Genomic DNA, 21,024 nt, shown 5'->3' with positions numbered 1-21,024 from the left:
CACATAACCCTCCTTTGCCGTGGCTAGAGCGGTTAGAATATTAGCCTTTCTGGTCACGTGTATTAAGTTCGCAGAAAGGAAGGTTCGAAATGCTTTTGGCATCAGAAACTCAGACTACGTCTAAGTTCCATGCCAGAACCTTTGATCCAGAGAATTTCAAGATCTCCACAGACCTCAAAGATCGTGAAGCTTTTGTTGTTTGACAGAACCGAATCTCTGAGCCTAGAGGCCGTCAACAACATATTTGCATATTCTACAATAGTTAGGACTTCTATCTTATCTCATACTCATACGGAAAGATAGAACCATAACGAAAATTCACAGAGGTCGAGGTGGAGGAACAGTCATTTCCCTTCACTATCTCCAGAAACGGCCCCCTCCGATTGAAAACTGAAAATAGGCAGCACTGCTTTGCCTTGGCCAAGAGACTGCCATTAATCTTGAAGATCTTATCGCTTCTCGATAGTCTGAATGCCTTCAGACTCAGAGAGGAGAGATATTAGATACTTCACTAAGTGACGATGTTAGATTACACCGATTCTCTCGGGAAGGGTCTTTGCTCTGAATTACCTGACCTCTGTGAATCCAACCTCTTAGAGGCCAACATGTGGCGACTAAAGCTAATCCTCTAGGATCATGAATAAGGGAACAACTTAAGAGGAAGCTCCTTCGTCTTCAATATTACGAAAACTTAACGAAAGGACGCCCTCAGTCTCCTCACTTTCGACATACTTCTAAGTGAGGATTACTCAGACGTCAGTAGTTGTTGCCTTCGATCGAGAAGACCCGCACGGACGTGCACTAGTTTAACGAACCTCTTGAGGATCGTTACGTTCCGTGCCCAAGCCCATAACCAATTCTCTCTTCTCGAGCTATGAGAGAGCTGAGAAATTATCCGAGATGATTTGGGCCACTCGATCCAAACTCACCCTTCGAGGAACTGGAGAGCCGACCAATTTGGCTTCCAATTCTTTCAGACAATGTGCCAGAACATCTGTTCTCTGTTCGGATGTCTGGCACCCTCTCGCTATCACCCGAGGTGATCCTCAAGCCGTTGAGATAGAAAATTAGAATCACAAGATCTTTGATGTTATTCCAATTTCTTCGTGAGGAAAATTTGTAGAGGTCTGAATTGCTGTTTATTCAGGGAAAACAAGCTTCTCCAGCGAGGAAATGGTCCCCAGCAAACTCATCCATTCCCTCACTCAGCCTGCTTCCTTCCCTAAATAAGGCTGCGCTTTGCATAACAGGCGAAGCATTATTATAGTGCTATGCCGCGGTAGATTCGTACAGAATGTTACCGTGCGGTAAACCCGCACCTAACAAGTATAAGAGATATCTTGTTGAAATTTTCTAAGTAAACGGCAGGTATGATCATTCAAGATTACTAGAAATTTCCTCAACCCGAGGCTAAAATCCATGATTGTAGGGCAGAGAGACGGTTTATTCAGCCATTCCCGCAAGGGAGAGAGACGTAACCAACCGCGCATGACACCGAGCTAGCCGGTACTGCGTAGATCACAGTAACAGCAGCCTTGATCATCGTCTCGCACTATGTGCCTGAGTTGCCAGCTACTCCTTTTACGAAGGGATAGGTATGAAATTATCGAGCAAAAGGAAACTCTCAAGCAGGCATATTTAAACGAAACAAAATTCGCTAAATACAGAAGCTGAGTTGGTGTTGCAGTTCAATTAGAATACTTCTCGTCTAAGTCGCAATCCGTAGAATAACTAGGATATGCGCCTACCCCTCGGACAATTCAACTGCTTAGTAGAATCATGTCGCGAGGTTAATATACGTAGTATATTTATAGTATTCTGAACAACGATCTCCATCCTAAATTCTTTCCTTCAAGAAAACAAAATAAGGATTGGAGATCGACCACCTTCGATCTCTATCAAAAAGAGTGAAGGAGAAGTCTTCCTCGAAGGAAAGCTTCAATGGTGAACAGAATACTATCTGCCTGAGTTGCCAGCTACTCCCTTACGAAGGAATAGGTATGATATTATCGAGCAAAACACGGAAAACTCTCAAGCAGGCCTATTTAAACGAAACAGAATTCGCTAAATACAGAAGCTGAGTTGGTGTTGTCGTAACAATACCTGAAGAGTTGTTCTTACTCCGAAAACTCTTGGAAGGTTGAAGGGAGTGTCAAATAAATACATTAGAACAAAACAGTTCTTTCGGCTTCTATCCGCAGAGGTAAATACGATATGCGTATATGACTTGACCCATGCGTTAGCAAAATGACGCAAAGATAAACTACGTAAGTATTGTAGTAATTTGAACATCGAATTCTCTACTACATCTTTCCTCGACGAGGAAGAGAGAAAGAAAGGGAAAACGACTGTCCACGTTCTAATGAACGAGACTTTTAAAAGAACTCCTTGACTCTTTGCCAAGACTCTTTTCCAAGAAAAGGGAGTAATATTCGAATAGAGATCATCAAGAGAGAACCGAGGATCGAAAAAGACCGTTCAATGTTCTTATGATATTGGACAAAAGACTTCCTGGATAGTCTACAAGTCTTTCTCTTAACCCCGGATGAGCTCTGAAAATGAATGAGAGCTCTTTCCTAAATTTGTTAATGAGTTTATGCGCTTAAACGATAAAAACGTTAAAATCTATGTCAATGAGAACTACCCCATTTATGAGGGGTCCCCCACTTAAATGACAATGGGGAAAACGTCCTGACTTGACAAAACTATTAGCACTTTGCTAATAGGGGAAAAACCCTTTAACATGACCGAAAGTCACCCAGGAATCCGAGTATATAATCTTCCCGATTCTCAAAGAAATCGATGAAGAGGAAAGAGGGATCGAAGAAAAAATTCGGGTATGTCTCTCCGCTAACTCCGAATCCTTTTAAAAATTTCTGTAAAGAAATGTCCTCAACAGCAAATAAGACGCCTTCAACAAGTCTTTTCTCTCGCAAAGCGTCCTGCCGAGCTTCCACGAAGCGTCCTGGCGAATGTCCACAAAAGCGTCCTGCTGAGCGTCCTCAAAAGCGTGCTGGAAAGCGTCCTGCTGAGCGTCCTCAAAAGCGTCCTGCCGAGCGTCCTCAAAAGCGTCCTGCTTAGCGTCCTGGAAAGCGTCCTGCTGAGCGTCCTCAAAAAACGTCCTGCTTAGCTACGAGAGTGTCTGAGCAGAGAACACCAAGTCTTCTGAACGACGTTTCAGAGAGGAACTCGTTGAGCGCCTTGATGCATGCAAGGCCCGCCAAGAGGCGTCCTGGCGAGCGACCTTGCCAACATCTCAATGTTATGACGAACCGCGTTTTGCGTATGACGTTGAATATTTTTAAGGGACGTCCTCATGCGAGTCTCCATGGAGAGCCGCACGCTGCTCCTGAAGAGTGTGAACACTAAAGGAAGACGTATGGCTTTCGTCTTCCGCAAGGTGCTTGCCGAGCGTCCTGGAGAATGTCTCTACTTATAGGACGTCGAGCACCTCCAAAAGCTTCCTCACGTCTAAATTGCCCTTCTTATGCCGACCAGAGACATAAGTTGTTTGACTGTGCACAGCAGCTTGCCGGCCGTCAAACTTATCAGCTTGCTTTTTCGAAGTAAAGCGAACGTTACATAACGTATACGGAGCGCCATGAGGAGAGGAGACGAATACTGAGTTGCTCCTCCAAAAGGTGGAATCAAGAATGTCCTTGATTACCAAATTCTTTTGGAATGCTAGCGAGGTTGAAACAGCTCTAACTTCATGAGCGTTCACTCGCAGGAGGCTCAAATCACTCTTCTGGCAAGATGAATGAACCTCCTTAATAATGTATAAGTGATGTATACATGAGCGTTCATATACATGATCGTTCACTCGCAGGAGGCTCAAATCACTCTTCTGGCAAGATGAATGAGCCTCCTTAATAATGTATAAATGATGTATACAGAGCGTTCCATCGCAGGAGGCTCAAATCACTCTTCTGACAAGATGAATGAGCCTCCTTAATAATGTATAAATGATGTATACATGAGCGGTCACTCGCAGGAGGCTCAAATCACTCTTCTGGCAAGATGAATGAGCCTCCTTAATAATGTATAAATGATGTATACATGAGCGTTCACTCGTGACGAGAGAGAGGACGTGAAGCGTCCTCTTCTCTAAAGCTTCTTTAGGGGGCGCGAGTCCTTCCGAGAACTCCAACCCCTGTGTGGGGAGGACGCCTCGGAGGACGAGAAGCAATCCTTCAAGATTCGTGCACGTGCACGATCTTTAGCAGCCTGGGAAGCGTCAACAGGTTCTGCCGAAGGGACGCCAGATCGGTGGGGAGCCCCGTAACCCTCTTGTGGCTTTCGACATGCCCTCTCCCTGAGTCTGGGAGTCCGACAGAGGTCCCAGGCCTAGAGGCATTATGGGCCGATCTGACGCCCCCCTCCACAACACAAGGGGCACTACACTTCACAACACTGATTGGAGAGCGAGCACTTTAGTCTAAGATTACTTGATGTAATCCTCTAGCAGACACTTCTTCTAGGCCCGTAAGCCATACCACAGGGTTAGGCAAAATAAATCTACAGGAGGTTAGAAGGTTCATTATTTCTAACTTCTGTTTACTGTGGAGGAAAACTCCTGATTCTAACACGCTCTAAAATGCGTAAATGAATCCTCCTTCTTCCGTAATCAGTCACACATTACACTAATTACCTTATGCAAAGAAAACATGTAAACGTCATATATACTAAGCGAGTGTCTACCGAAAGTTCCGGTAGCCTCACCTTACCATGCAGACAACAAAGTCTGAAACTAGGCTAACTAGCTTCAGACATCAAATGCAATGAAAAAATTTACGATAGCGTATGCCTAGCCACAAATCCCAGTTAATAATCGAAAGAATAATTAGGATACTTAAGTGGCTAATGAAGTTTCAAAATCCTAGGCGGAGGTCTGTAAACAGTTGTTTACCGACCGGCGACAGAAAAAAATATGAATAGAAAATGGGAATAGTTCCTGATATCCGCCTCCCAGCGGCGGGAATGGGTACTACCACCTGGCCGCCCACTGCGTGTGCCGCGAATTTTTAAATTCTGTCGGACTTCAGAAAATACAGCTATATATATATCTGTCAGGTAAGTTTCATGAACAAACTATCCTTTTCTAGTTTCTTAAGATAGGTCTCATACGCCTTCCACTCAGAATCTGTTAATCTTTCGCACTCCTTGCAACGGCTTTCATACACACATTCATGCTCCCTGCAACCCTTACATACCGTATGTGGGTCTACTGAAGCTTTCAGTAGTCTACCTCTACAATCAGTCCTAGAGCAAAATCTAGCGCTAGCTGTACTAGACCCTGACATATTATCCAAGAGAAATCCAAACCAAAATCAAATCAATCCACTAATAACGTGTGCCTAGCCACCGATCCAAGTCAATTAATCCAAAAAAGAACCAAAAGGGATACTCAAGTAGCCAAAAGTTTCCAAATCCAGACGGAGGTGCTGTAAACAGATGTTCACAACACCGGCGACAGAAAAATTATGAATAGAAAATGGGAATGGTTCCTGATACCCGCCTCCCAGCGGCGGGAATGGGTACTAACCACCTGACTCCCACTACGTGTGTCGTAAGTTTTAAATTCTGTCAGTCGTCAGAATTATCAGCTATATATATATCTGACAGGTAAGTTGCATGAACAAAATAATTATTTTTATGATAAAATAAAAATTTTGTTAGGTACATACTTACTTATCTCTATCATTAGCTATAGCTGCAGTGACTTGGCACAGGTTAAAATTCAAATAATCGGACACCCTTAAACGCCGAAGCGTTATTTTAAAAATCGTCTCCCATATGCTGGCGGCGTTCGCGAGTGAGCGCCGAAGCGGAAAAAAATAAAAAAAGGTTTTTTTTTTTTCTAAAAAACCAAAAATCACTCAGCACGCTTAGTTTTCAAGATTAAGAGTTCATTTTTGGCTCCTTTTTTTGTCAATTGCAACCATCAGAAATGAAAAAAAATATCATTATCATATATAAATATTGGGATATATGACAGCGCAAAAAAAATTTATATATAATTGTATACAAATCGCACTGTGAGCAAAACGGTTAAAGCTAATGAGTTAATTTTTGTTGTTGTATTGTACACTAAATTGCAATCATTTTGGTATATAACACATTGTAAAATGATCAAGGCTACACAGAGAAAATATTATCACAAAATGATGCGTGAATTCGTAACGCGCGGGCGTAAAAAAAAGCTGTTTTCAAAAATTCACCATAATTCGAAATATTGTGCTTGAGACTTCCCGTTGTTGCAAAATGAAGGTAATTGAATGAATATTACTAGACTGTAAGTGTTGTAGCTTACAATTGCAGTTTTCGACCATTTTGGTCGAGTTAAATTTGACCAAAGGACGAATTTTTTCAATTTATTGTTATTTATATGAAAATATTTCAAAACTGATAAAAGCTACAACCATGGGTTTTTTTGGTTGTATTCTATATGAAATTACGCACATTTTCATATATAAAACATTATGTAACGGCTAATTTAAAATGGTGCAAACATTACGACAATCGGACAAAAAAATGTCTGATTTTCACATATCAGAAATTTGGTGAATTTATTTCATAAATTCACCAAAATTGAAATATTGTGCTAGAGACTTCTAATTTGTTGCAAAATAAAGGTAAATGGTTGAATATTACTAGAATGTAATAGTTTTATCTTACAATTACGTTTTTTACCATTTCGGTCGAGTCAAAGTTGACTGAAGGTTGAAATTTTGCCACTTATCGTTATTTATATGAAAATATTTCAAAACTGATAAAAGCTACAACCATGGGTTGTTTTTCGTTGTATTCTACATGAAATTGCGCAAATTTTCATATATAAAACTTTATGTAACAGCTAATTTAAAATGGTGCAAACACTGTGACAATCGGACGAAAAAATTATTATTTTTTCGGAAGAGTTACCGCGCCGACGTAAGGAATGAGTTTTTTTCATAAATTCACCATAAATCGAAATATTGTAATAGAGACTTCCAATTTGTTGCAAAATTAAGGTAAATGATCGAATATTACTAGAATATAAGAGTTTTAGTTTACAATTGCGTTTTTCTACCATTTCGGTAGAGTCAAAGTTGACCGAAGGTTGAAATTTGTCACTTTTCGTTATTTATATGAAAATATTTCAAAACTGATAAAAGCTACAACCATGAGTTGTTTTTTGTTGTATTCTACAAGAAATTGCGCACATTTTCATGTATAATACTCCATATAACGGCTAATATAAAATGGTGCAAAAATTATGTCAAAGTGACAAAATAATTTCTGAGATGTGTTGCTGAACTCGCTGATGCTTTTTAGAGTGAGAACAAAGAATTTTGCGCTTGCGCGCCTGGGTAACAATTGTAAACAAAACAACGCCTTGATCCGTGAGCTCCCAGCATCCCCCAAGGCGCGTAATTCAAAAGTTTTTGCCTAATAGGCCTATAACTATTTGTCCGTGAATTTAAAAAAAAACTTTTTCGTCGACGTACCATATGTCCAATCGGCACCCGACAGACAATTTTCGTGGACGTTTAATACGTCCAATCGGCGTTAAAGGGTTAATGAATGCTCCCAATAGTTAATCCCACCCTTTGGGAGTGAATATTTTGGTTGTCATTCTTCTCTTAATCTCTTAAGAAGGGAGGAGGGAGGGATCTCAGTGATAGAGGGTAAATACCTAGATAACTGAGGTGAAACATACCCTCTATCATTAGCTGACTCCAACATTGAGTGCTAGAGGAGGGTAAGAGATTTCTCTACTATAACCAAACTACCAGATATTCGAAATATCCTTAACTCTGTTTATCTGATACATATGATCCCATGGCAAGTTCTTTTCAGAAGAGGATTTTCATCAGGTGAGGTCCACTATTGCAAGGAGGTGGAATGTGGACTCTGAATGTAGCCATTGGTTAAGATTATACAACACAGTATGGAAGTTTGGCCGCTGTGCCTCTGGCCTGCAGAGCTGATAGGAGCTAAAACCACAACTAAACATGATCCCTACCTAAATGAGTTGCTGTGGTACTTCACCCCCAAAACAACAACACCAATTTTACCTGAAAAAAGGTGGTTCTTGATCAGCTCAGGGTAACTTTCAATGGCTCTGCAACATATGTCTAACATTATTTACTCTAATGAACTTTGTGCATACCTAAGAGAAACAAAGCAAATACAACTAAGCATAATACTGCAATCAAAACAAAAACAGAGTATGATATTACCATGTGCAAACTCCAATACATAAGGCTCCTCACTTACCCAGGATGGGGTCAATAGTGAAAAATTACTTATTTGTAACACATAAGAGGAAGAACAAGAGAAATCTCCTGCCGGAACTTTGGGTGTTAGTGTACTGCTGTCTTCCTGATGGATATATAAGGCCCTCAAGTAGTTAGAAGTGAACACACAGTTACACCTCCACTGTGGTGCCAGGACTTGACAGTCTAGAGAGATGCTGATGAAAACTAATCGATGCAGCTGTTGCTCTGACATCATGCAGTTTCACCCTCAAAAGGGGACAATCATCTACTACAGAATGCATGATGTGCTGACAGGACTGAGGATTAATAAAAAAAAGCCATGGCATCTAAGACCTAGGAACCTAAAGATTCCTGACAGTGCAAAATAGCTTCCTACACTGCTTCCTTAAAGGTTAATGGGATATATATATAACTACATATAGCCATAAGCGGGCACCAAAGAAGTTCATCTTCCTAAGGAGTCAGTCTCTACAGCAGGGATAGAGAAAACTCTTGGAAGAGCTTTGGTCTTGACATCATATTAGCACAAACGGATGCAATAAAAAGGCTAATTCTGCTCCAGTATATGTGAACATCCTAGAAATGATTATATTGAATGTAAACCACTTACTCTTTTGACCAAAGTCAAGGACACAAGAAAAAGTGTTCTATGATAGAGCATTGAGAGAAGCCTCTCTCTGAGGTAAAGAGAAGGGCCCCTAAGGAGTCTTAAGCCAAGAACTAGGTTCCATAAAAAGTAGCTTAGCTGAACCTTCAGCAATCCAGCTGAAAAGCATGAACAGTTTTGCCTAAGTCAGCATGGATTTATAGCCTTGATGTAGGAAACAGACAATTTTTTGGCATCTCTCAAGAAATGCAGCTTCTTATACATAGTTAACATTGTTAATATTGATGTGAAGACAGGGACTGCCTCTGGACTTACATCATAATCAATAGTACAGCTCAGACAATACTGAATAAGAAATTAGTAGACTTTCCTCTTGTCATTAGAAAAGAGTTCCTAGATGACTTATAAAAATATCTGGAGCCGAGGAGCTAGACGACAGTTCCATGTGGTTAGGCGAAGCATTTTGATATTTCTGTAAAGCTTTCTACCCTGAATGAGATCATATCCCTAAACGAAGCCTCTCTACCCTGAATGAGGGACTGGGAACCAAAGCCTCCTTGGTCCCCAAGTGCAGTTAGAAACATGGTGGAATTCCTGGGAGTCCTCAACCCTTGAGTACTCCCTTCAACAGCAGACACAGGGTAGGCAGACACAAATAGGTTTGTCCAATCTTGAACCATAACATCTACTGCCCAAGCTTGAGGGTCCAGAACTGGGGAGACATACAGCTGGAGATAATGAATCAGCTTTGCTGCAGAGAGACTGGTGAGGGGTTGGCTGAACACTCCAAATTGCCTTGCAAACTACTGTATACTGGGTAAAGATCAGTACGTACTGGGAGAGTACCTGTCCTAGATGACTTAACGTGTCCACCGAACATGCAGTCCACTAGGAACCTACTGAGGTACATGGACAATATTCCTCTCCACTGCCCAAAGGCTAAAGTCTTGGTGATGGCAAGTACAAGGTTTTCAAATTCATGCCCCTGCCTTCTGATATGAGCTAGGGAAGGCATACCCGAGAGGAAAAAAATGACTTAATTCCCTTCACGACACCCAACAACTCCTTGCAGTTAATAAGAATATTCACTTCTACTGGTGACTACACCCTTGAAGTTTGTTTGCTTGTTTGTATGGTGTTTTCATGTTGCATGGAACCAGTGGTTATTCGGCAATGGAGCCAACGGCTTTACGTGACTTCCGAACCACATCGAGAGTGAACTTCTATCACCAGAAATACACATCTCTAACTCTTCAGTGGAATGACTGAGAATCGAACTCATGACCACTGAGGTGGCAGGCCAAGACCATATTGATCACGCACATCCTTAAAGTGACTGGTTCTTGATAACCACACTCCCATCCTCGTCCAAGGCAACTGAATACAGTGAGAGGTCTAGGTTTAGGGACTCTGGGACTTCCTGGTAAGAAGTAATATTGTGGACATTGACCAATGACGGTAATGACCCATTCTTGGCTCCACAGCTATAACTCATGGTCTGGCCAAGTCTCTCTCCATGCCAGTGCGAATGAAGAGGTTACATCCAAAGTCGGGCAATTTGAACTAACTTCTCCAGAGAAGACAAGTGGTTTAAGCTATACACAACCAGCATCAGCAGGCATGCTCCCTAGGAGAATTTTCTTAAGGTTAACAACAGATTGTCTAATCGGGCTTGTGTCGGAAAACCTAGAACAGAACAGAGATGACTTGTGACATTCTGAGTAAGCCTAGGGCCTTACTAAGCCCGGTAGAGGCTCTCTTGCCCTCAGGCAAATGCCCTGGACTTCACATAGATAATCCAGTGGTCCAGGTACAAAAGTAACTTTACTTCTAATAAGTGAAACATTCATAAGGGAATTGTACCCTAGTGAAAACTTGGGACATGGAGCTCAGCCTGAAATGAATAGCTCAACATTGATATGTCTTTCCCCAAAGAAAAATAGTAGGCACTTCCGGAAAGATGGTGAATGGGGATACAAAAGTACGCATTGTTCATGTACCAAGTAAACATCCATGTCCTTCCTCCATGTCAGTTAAAAGACCACGAAGGTTAACTCCATGGAAAAAAGGGAAACAGTTGGCCACAGAGGTTGAGCCTGTATATATCTAGGACTGACCTCTGACCTCCCATTGCCTGACACTAGGATTAGCCAGAGTAAAAAGGCCAGGAAAGTAGCTGTATACTTCCTCTAATGCTGCCTTCTCTAGAGCTGGTATCACACTAGTCATTTCTTGCTCATGGTTTTGGCCAGCATCCAGCCGATGCTCGCGAGCAAAAGTGTTGTGTCGTCACACTAGGAACTCATGGTTTCGAGGAGCCGTAGGAAAAAGTAAACAAAACTGATCAGCTGATATCATCATGCCGGCCAGAAATTGTTGGACTGTGGCAAAATGTGCAGCAGTGGTGTATTTCTCAGAAACTTACGTGAATGCAAGAGTAACAAAAAACATTTGTGGGTTCGAGAGTGGCTCAGGAGAAGAGAAGCCAAAGGTCTGAGAGTATGTCCTATCAGCAGCAGCCATCTTGTTTGTTGACACTATGCTGTGGCTCGTGGCTCGTGCTGGCTACTTCCTGTTCTGTCGGAAAGCTAAAATCTCGAGCTAACAGCTCGCGGTTTTCGATTTTCGGCAGCAACGGCTCGCTGCTCGAGGAAAAAAGGCCTAGTGTGAGGCCAGCTTAATGAAGAAAAGACTTCCTGACCAATACCTGTCTCTTCTCTAGGTTGCTCTGTATAACTGAAAGGTTAAAAGCTGATTGAAGAGGCAGTGAATTCCTGAAAGATATGCAATAACTGAAAAAAACTTCCTTTACCAGTGTCTACAATTAAGTGTTCCCACACTTGAGTGAAGTGGCCCAATCTGCACACACAAGCACACGAGGACTCGATGAGCTAATCAGACTTAGAAATCTGGATATTAGTGGACAAAATGCACATCCCCCTTTAGGAGAATGAAATATGGATCCTCGTTGCCAAAAGGACACTTCTTTCCTCCTAAGCCTGGAAGAAAGACTGCGGAAATAAGTAAAATTGCCCAAAGTGCATTTATAGTAAGAGGAAGAAGATTTTCCTTAAAATGGCCTTGGAAAGGTGGAGAAAACTTACTATTTAGGTCCTCTGTGTCTCCTTCCCTGTCCCTGCAGCTATAAAAATGGATAGCATGTTGTCTATTAATTCCCAAAAGGATGGGCTGTGACATAAGCCAGTTCACCAATCAACATAAAAAAGCCTTGTTAAGGAAACAAAAATGCTTAGGGCTTATCATAGGATCCCTAGTCCAAGGAGGAAGTCTGCCAAACTCATTCAAACACAGTTAACAGTGTTCAGCACAATTCATTCTCTCCCTTGGTGAATGGCAGACAGAAAATGTAAATGTTACAGTTGGCTTGCAGAATATTGTATCCTTCAAAACAAAAACTAAATGAAATATCCTCGCCAGCAAATTATTAAACAACCAAAATATACTTGAATTTATTCTCTCCATGAGTAAATATCAAACACAAAATGTAACTCAAATACATGATATTTGTTGTGCCTAAATGTTAATTAAAGTTGGCCTAACAAACTTTGAAATACCCGTTTTCTTTTAATACTATGCTGAACTGGGTTTAGAAGCACTCCAATCACTGCCTCTTAACCAATAGTTGCTCTGGCCTCAATTTATAGAAATGTAAAACTATTAGTAGCAAATTTCTGTGATTTCTTAAATAAGAAACCTGAAATTCATTGCACGTCTAAATTGCTGATTAATTAACCTACATAATAGACTGCTACCTTTTGCTGGATCTATCCCAACAAGAACTAAACTCCCTCTTCTGGGAATTTATCAAAGAAACCAACTTCTGTGTCTTCGATCTCCTCCTCAGATGTCATGACAATTATTGTTAAGTTCGGCTGTCAAGAGATCTTCAAGAAGATGATGAAGGTCTTCATCACTGGTTTGGTCCTCTGTTTTTAACTTTTTAGTGTTTTGTCTTGCTTTTTGATCGTCTTAAGCTATCTTTCCAAACTTTATTTCCTTCCTGGCTGGGATTTCTGGCTTTTACTTCAGTGCTTTCTGTTTAAGTTCAAGCTTCTCCTGAGTGTCCGTTGCAATCATGCATCTTCCCTGCTTTATGCCTGTAGCTGTCTCCTTCCTCTCTCCATCTTTTGGGAATGGTTGAATATTCTCAGGAGAAAACTGCTGTTGTGATGATGGTGCAGGTTGTGCTTGCAGGTGGAGAATATCCTCCTGGTCAACCCTGCTTCTATCTTTCTTCACATAATCATGAAGTGTGCACTGAGGGATTCCAAACTTAAGAGCAATTGTTCTACCTAAACCACCTTTTTCTCTAAACTCCTGAAGTGTATTTTCTACAGCATCAGCATCCCTTTCCCTATCGGTTTTCTTCTGATACTCTCGTCCCATGATAGGCTTTAAGGAACTATAATCAATCTGAAGCAAAGGATAGGCTATTTTTCTTAGTACGTAATGAGGAGCTCATTGTTGGGTTTATGAGGTACTTTATAACGTAATGAGGGGCTAATGAATAGATATATACAAAATATAATGTAAATATTGTTAGTGAAAATCTTTTGATTCTTTGTCCGAACCATTCCCCACAGGTCCCCACAGGTCATAACCAATTGATGACACCCTCAGACCCATGTCCTTTGAGATTACAGCCAGGTAACAGCCACAACATCTTCGTCATACAGTACAAGTTCACACCCAAACTGATAATCAACTTCCTTATCATACTCACAACACCACACCTTACAATTCAAACACAAAAAATTAAATAGGAAATGAGAAAAACCACAAAATGTAACCTCTACACTAACGTAAGCATTATCTGTCAACCAAAGCCCATGTGTCGATGGTAAACAAACTCGCACGATTTTCTGTGATTTTTCGGAGCTAAGGGCCCCTTATGTTTTCCAGAAAATGTACTGCTCCGGACCAACCCGCTGTCCGAATCATCACAGCTCTCCCCTAAATGTATTGTCTAACTATTGGTACCATATAACTATACTGTATATTTAAAATCTATCAAAAATAAATAAGTATTAAAGCATGACCTAGAATGCAAAAAAAAGCTACCCAAAACCTTAAAAATAAAATGCATTTGTTTTCTCCTCTCTCTCCTTTTAACTAAGTCTCTGTAAACTACCCATTTTTTAATTAGAAAGCCTCTAACAAACTAAAAAAACAGAATTACTGCAGTAGTATATGAAATGGTAAAAAAGGACAGTGAAGAGTAAATTATTAGTTATATCAAATAAATTTTTTTTTTTTAATCTGATACATTTCTGACACTAGTAGTTGTAACACACTAAAAAAACTTATCGTAAGACTCCAAATTTTTCTGTCCAATATAAATAACATTACCTTTTTATTATTCTTAGAAATAATCAAAGACACAAAATTAAATACTTAATAAATGCATTTTGATGAATAAAAAGCAATAAAATATGGGTACTCACCAACACACTACTGGATATAATCATACAGGTATACGGTATATAAACTGACTTACCTTGCATCAAATGATTAGCTGACTTTAACCATGAATGCCATTTGTATTGTTTCTCATAAAAGATATTTTTAAGTAATCACTATTTAATGTTGAATTATGAAATATATACTGTATTAGTCTGATACACAGTGTAAATCTACCAGCAAACAAAACTATATTTGCTAATATCAAGAAGAAATTTGACCTCAAAACACTTTTGTAATAATGACAAGATTGAAGTAACCAGCATGAATAAAGATACAGTAAAAATGTGCAGCAAAGAAAGATCCATGCAATATACACTGAAGACACTCAAAAGCTAAACCAACAATTCAGTTTCATGCAACTCGAGAATTATAACATCTGGTCCATGTAAGACTGAAACACAAAACTTACCAACTTTGAACAAAATCATACAGCACTAATACCAAGGTATATATACCAAACATATGAAAAAATAATCCTAACCCTTATTTCCTCAGAGCTTCATAACTTGAAGACTTGAAGGTTTACCAATGAAGGCTTAAATAACAAAAAGTAGAAGTACTAATATTATAACTTACCTAAGATACGATCCTTGAAGGTTCCTTCCCAGGCATTCAGCTTTACTGTTTTTATCATTGACAAAACTTCTTTGAGCAGACCCACACGACGGTCCTTAAAAGACATCATCTCAACACTCAAGTGACCTATAAATAAGGACAGTATGTACTATTCTTAAAAAGAGACAAATTACAATTTCAATACAAAAATGCACTGTATCTCTCTCACTTGTGCTATAAGAATTTTCCTTAACATAGGATACAAAATCAAGACTCTGGCATTTAACATAGGCTAGTTAAGCTGATATAATCAATGCTAAACTGTTTCATAGCAAAGCTTTTCTAAGCATTATAGTTAACTGGAGAATGGATACTTTTTAGATTTAACTTGTATTTTTCTCAGGTATATATAAACACTAGAGCTTTTTATGCAGGAATATACCACTGCAAAACCTGGAAGAAGTTAATGAAATTTAGTTAAAAAAAAAAGAAAAAAAAAGCAATGTATTGGTGCAGTTCAGAAGGGGAAGAATACCTAACCCCACCCACCCCCAGCCATCACTAACCACTTTTTCTTTTGGCAACAAGGACAAAGTGGGGTGGCTGAGGTAGGAATTATTATAAAAGACTCTGATATAGTGCCTATGAAAAATACAAGTTACTACCATAACAATCTGTTATTTGCTCCTATGGCACTACAATCTATTGCTTTATATCAAGGAGAAATTCCTTATGTGGGAAGTCATCTCTCTCACCTTACTAGAAAGCTGAAAACCACCCAGTAACTTCATGCTTCCAATCATGACCATAAGAAACAAAGTGATAACTCCTGTAACCCACTATATTTGGTCTTATAAATACAGTGGTCGCCCGTATTTGCGGGGGATGCGTACCAGACAACCCCGTGAATAGATAGACCCCGCGAATAGTTGGAACCCCTATAAAAAGGCTTAAAACCTCCTATTTTGTTAGTTAAAACTCAAAAAAAAAACACTAAAAATGTTCATACCTGGTTTTTTAAATAGTTTTATCACAAAAAGTGCATTTAATGATGAAATTGATAAGAAAATCAGGAATTTGTGGATATTTCTCAGAAAAATACTGCGAATAGGCGAATTTTCCGTGAATAATGCAGGGAAATGTTCCTGAGAGAAATCTGCGAATGTGAGTCCGTGAATCTGGAGAACGCAAATACGGGGGGCCCACTGAACTATATGGCACAGTGATAGGGCCTTGAGCCTGAGTAATAGCCATTTGAAACCTTGCTCAAAACATGAAAACTCTCAGACAAGCAAGTTTGACCCTATAAGAGAAGACATAAATCAGGTAGTTCAATCTAGCCAATATGAGTGATGGATTAGATTCTAGTTCTAACACTATAACTACCCTGTCCACCATTTGTTAAAGGGAGAGTCCTATCTCAAGGGCCAAAGATCCATGATTGGTTGATTGTTTGATTTATAAGCTTTTGGCATACATGCCAAGCACTCGGGCAACTCGGGCTTGTTCCATATGGCTAGGTTTCATCTTGTAAATAAAAATAACTGAATAGTATAACAAAGTGAATAGCATAACAAAGTAATCTGATGGTTCTGTATTTTGGACTTGTACAATTTAGCCTAGAAAAAATATTGCAACAATTAATAGTAGTCCTTTAAATGTTATGGTCACTACAAAATTAACTGCATTGGGGTTATAACAGGGACACCATAGAAAAAATTTAGGAAAACTACTAGTAACAAAATTCTTATGGAAATGTTGCCCAAAAACTGTACTGTACTATGGCTAAAACTACAAAGGATAAAAGATGTAAAGCAAAATTAATCCAGTTCAGGCCCTACAGTGCTTTTATGTGACCAGGTTCCATCCACCTTGTATGCACATGAGTTGCCAGATGTCACAGATTCCTTGCTTTACAATCTTCAATTGTTTTTAACCGGTTTTCAGCTGGCACAAGATTATCCTATTGTTAAGACTGAGGGTTTGTTCTGCATATGAACAAATTGGATTTATATTACAAATACACAAGTTTGTTGAACACAGCTAGTAATAACAAATGACCATAAATTTGCATATCAGCCACTTACCAATTTTTGTAGCCAACCATTTGTTGATTGGGATCAAGAGGAATGCAATAGCAACACCAGACAAGAATGCTATACCAATTTGCTGGTAAAGCAAGAAAAGTGTAACTGCCATCTGCAAAGCCAGGATAATATAAATTTTCATAACACAATTTATTATTTGGATACTTACCTACTGTTACAGATAGCTTAACCAGCCCGAGAAGAGTCTACTTAAGACTCAGAGGTCTGGAAAAACTAAGCCCTATTAAAAATAATAATACAGATAGCTTATGTCTACTTGCCTATCAGCGTTGAGATATAAGCCATCTTTAACAGTAGGTAAAATTCTTCCCATTAATGTACTTACTATTTAGTATTTACAGTTAAAATTTCAATGAACATTCACATTAAAAAATTTAGTAATATTTGTGTCATTCTTCTAAATCAAGAACTTATCCTTGAATAATTCATAATCTAGCTCAGTTGATTACCTAGAGAACTACATTAGATGTATTTCATTATATGCTGGAAATTTAAAATATTTAATATTTTTCATGCAAATAACGCATACTCATCAAATCTTTACCTGTACTGGCAAACTCCAAAATGCATGGAATGACTGACAGAAATTAACTATTCTATCAGTATCTGTACTCATCATGTTAACAACTTCTCCAGTTGTAAATTTCCCTAAATTTGCTGTGCTAACCTGAAAAAAGATAGAAAATATAACAGCTCAACCAATGCAATCATTAAAAAACAGAAATGAGGATGGAAATATAACCTTAAATGACGACTAATAGTGAATAGGTAACTAAATGATTCAAAATAAGAAACAAGACCAGATTACATTACAATAGGGGTACATGATAATCTGCAAATTCTTTTTTTCATTTGGAAATCAACTTTTGCCCCATTGCTAAAATTTATGACAAAATATACTAATGGATACACATATTCATACATTTGGATATGAAAGTGGATAATCATAGTCAAAACATTTCACAAGATGTCCCTGATCAACATTTCAATCTAACGAGGCTCTCATTATGCAACAACAATTTCCTCTTGGTTTTTTGGTGATTCCTCAAATAAACAATTTTCCCAAAATCACAAAGGAAAAAGGTTTAACAAACTTCATTTTGCCCTGTATTTTAATCCCTCAATTCAAGTGGCCTGCAGTCTGGACCACTTTCAATCAAAAGACATGGCTCAAAGAGGTCCATAATCATCATTAGCAGGTAATTAAATCAGACCAGTATGAAAAACTTATAACTTTTGAAGGACAGATTCAAAGGGTTTGTCTTTCAAATATCATCCATGAAGGTCTGGGTTCTCCAACTCTTCTAGTTTCTACATGAGCTAAACTGTCACATACTATTCTCCCATGGGGGAGGGGAGGGGGTCCAAAGGATACATTCATTACTTTATCATTATTGCACCTATAAATAAAAATTTCCATAACCTCTTTGAAGGTTTCATTTTACACTCTATCCTTGCACCTGGGTGTACGTACTAATATTCGTCTTGACAGATCTATTTGCAAATCAACAAGATCTTTGCATAATTTTATTGTCAAAATACAGACCTGTTCCCAAAGCAATATGCTGTACTCGAAATTAATCCAACACACCCAGACCAGGACATTGGTATCATCATATATATAAATTTGTAAAAATTTAAAAAAAAACTGTGCTCTCATAGTTGGCAATGCTGCACAGTCTTGCCAAAATGCTCATACCACTGCTTACACTCGAACCAACCGAGAAAGGGTTTTTGGGGGTGGGGGAGGCCTCGAGAAACTTCTAATGGGGAGGGTTGGTGTGTGGCTGGGTGCCATGGTAGAGGAGGGGCAGTGTGGAGAAAGGGAGTGAAAATAACTGGGGTATATTTACATTGAAGTTTAAGTAGAGTAGCACATACCAACTCCTTTACTTTTAAATATGATATTGTTATGATACAATAAAGTTTGTTCATACTTACCTGGCAGATATATATAGCTGTATTTTCTGAAGTCCGACAGAATTTTAAAAACTTCCGACACACGCAGTGGTCGGCCAGGTGGTTAGTACCCATTCCCGCCGCTGGGAGGCGGGTATCAGGAACCATTCCCATTTTCTATTCATAAATTTTTATTTCCCACTGTCCCCTGAGGGAGGTGGGTGGTACTTGATTATATATATCTGCCAGGTAAGTATGAACAAACTTTATTGTATCATAACAATGATCATTTTGTTCATGAAACTTACCTGTCAGATATATATATAGCTGAATCCCACCTTTGGAGGTGGGAAGGGACAGAATAGAAGGATTTTGGGAAACAAATGCATGCAGATGATTTACATCTTGGTTCCACCTGTTAGCATAGCTGGCTTCGTGGTTACTGCCACGTAAGTCTGCTTGTGCTACTAGAGTTGCCAGCGAGGTAGAGACCTATATAGCTGGTGCACTCCAGATGATCTGTCAACAGGGGCGAGACCACGACGTGACTAGACCATATGACGGCTAAGAAGTAAAATAAATATATATATATATATATATATATATATATATATATATATATATATATATATATATATATATATATATATATATATATATATATATATATATATATATATATAGATATATATATATATATATCACCACCTGACCAACCTAGCCAAAGTTAAGGTGTTTTAACTAAGGCTTAAAGAGTTAAGAAGTCGCCGTTGTCGGCGACTCAACAACTAAATTAAGAGCTCTTCCTAACCATTTTCTACAGGATAGGATGAGTGGTACTTCTTGCCCCCAAGATTGTGTCTGCAGACACGTATGGCCCTAGCGAGCAGGCAGATCTCATATGCCATCTTCACATCTCGCAGGGAGTGTGAAGTGAACACAGAGTTGCTTCGCTAAAACATGGTACTCAGGATGTTGCTGATGCCATGCTCTGTGAAATGCTTCCGAGGCCGCGCCCTCACCTCGTGAGCATTCAGATAAAAAGATTTCAATCTTTGTGCAAACACAATGAAGGAGCATTTTTGAAAAACTCCTTAACACTAAAGCCAGGGTGTTCTTCGATATGGGCAAGTCTGGTCTTTTTCGGAACACTGCAGATTGCCCGAATGACTTCGACTTTCTTGAGTTTTATGTAGATAAAACTTGAGAGACCCGACAGGGCACAGGACTCTCTCTGGCTCCTGCCCACTAACTTGTGCCATCCTTGCTTCCAAGCTCCTGGCCCAAGGACAAAACGGGTTTCCATTCTTAGGCCACAACGGAAGGCTTAGAGGTGCAGACACCGGCGCCTTGTGTTTCCTCTAAAGCCGAAAACTTGTGACGGTGGCTTTAAAATTTTCACTAACCCTCTTTGTCGTATCTAGGGTGGTTAGAAGAAGGCCTTCCTGATCACGGTGCAAGAAGTTAACAGGTAGGAGAGGTTCGAATGCTTTGACATCAAGAACTTCAGACTACGTCTAAGTTCCATATTGAAAGCTTCGATCTGGACATGCACAGTCAGTCCGTCTGTACTAAAGTCAGGTGACCGACCAGTTGACCAGTCAGACGAATCAAGGACAGCAAGGCTGTACCCTGAAGACCATAAGGCACTATTCTTCGCTGAAGGATGAGTGTCTGGACTGCCTGGGCGATTCAATCTAAGCAAACCTTGGGGGTTATCAACGCAACCCAACGTCGTCAGCGAATCAACTCCTGACTCGAGCTTCTGGTGCCAGGAGAAAGGAGCGAGGAGCAAAAAAGGCGATTCAGTCCCGAAGGAAGAATGCCCTGACAGTCCAACTTGGTCTCATGTTACACGATCATCGGGGGTGTATAAACACAACCGACTTCGTCAACAAGAAACTCAGGGCTACTATATGTCGCCTGATCTCGCACGAGTGTCTGACTCCGAGAAAACAGGTGAGACAAAAAGTAGATGGTGAGCGAGTTTCGAGATTCCACAGAATCTCAAAAGATCGGTGAAGGGCTTTTTTGTTGTTATTTGACAGACACAAATCTCTGAGCACAAAGGCCGTCAACACAATATTTGCATATTCTTTAATAGTTG

General features: G+C 39.6%; 1 protein-coding gene across 6 annotated transcripts in view; it reads right to left on the bottom strand.

The window, feature by feature from the left end:
• The window catches only part of LOC135225834 (ATP-binding cassette sub-family C member 10-like), a 307,903-nt gene that overhangs the window by 192,189 nt on the left and 94,690 nt on the right, over nt 1–21,024 (bottom strand). For all 6 annotated transcript variants that reach the window (XM_064265370.1, XM_064265366.1, XM_064265365.1 and 3 more), the window contains exons 8-10: nt 17,563–17,685; nt 16,998–17,109; nt 14,932–15,057 (exon numbers count right to left, since the gene is read on the bottom strand). In XM_064265370.1, coding sequence (XP_064121440.1) covers nt 14,932–15,057; nt 16,998–17,109; nt 17,563–17,685 — 361 coding nt within the window. The remainder of the gene's footprint in view (nt 1–14,931; nt 15,058–16,997; nt 17,110–17,562; nt 17,686–21,024) is intronic.

Source organism: Macrobrachium nipponense, chromosome 13 (genome assembly GCF_015104395.2).
Source record: "Macrobrachium nipponense isolate FS-2020 chromosome 13, ASM1510439v2, whole genome shotgun sequence".
In the NCBI taxonomy this organism is placed as follows: domain Eukaryota; kingdom Metazoa; phylum Arthropoda; class Malacostraca; order Decapoda; family Palaemonidae; genus Macrobrachium; species Macrobrachium nipponense.
This window is presented reverse-complemented; position numbering and strand designations above follow the sequence as displayed.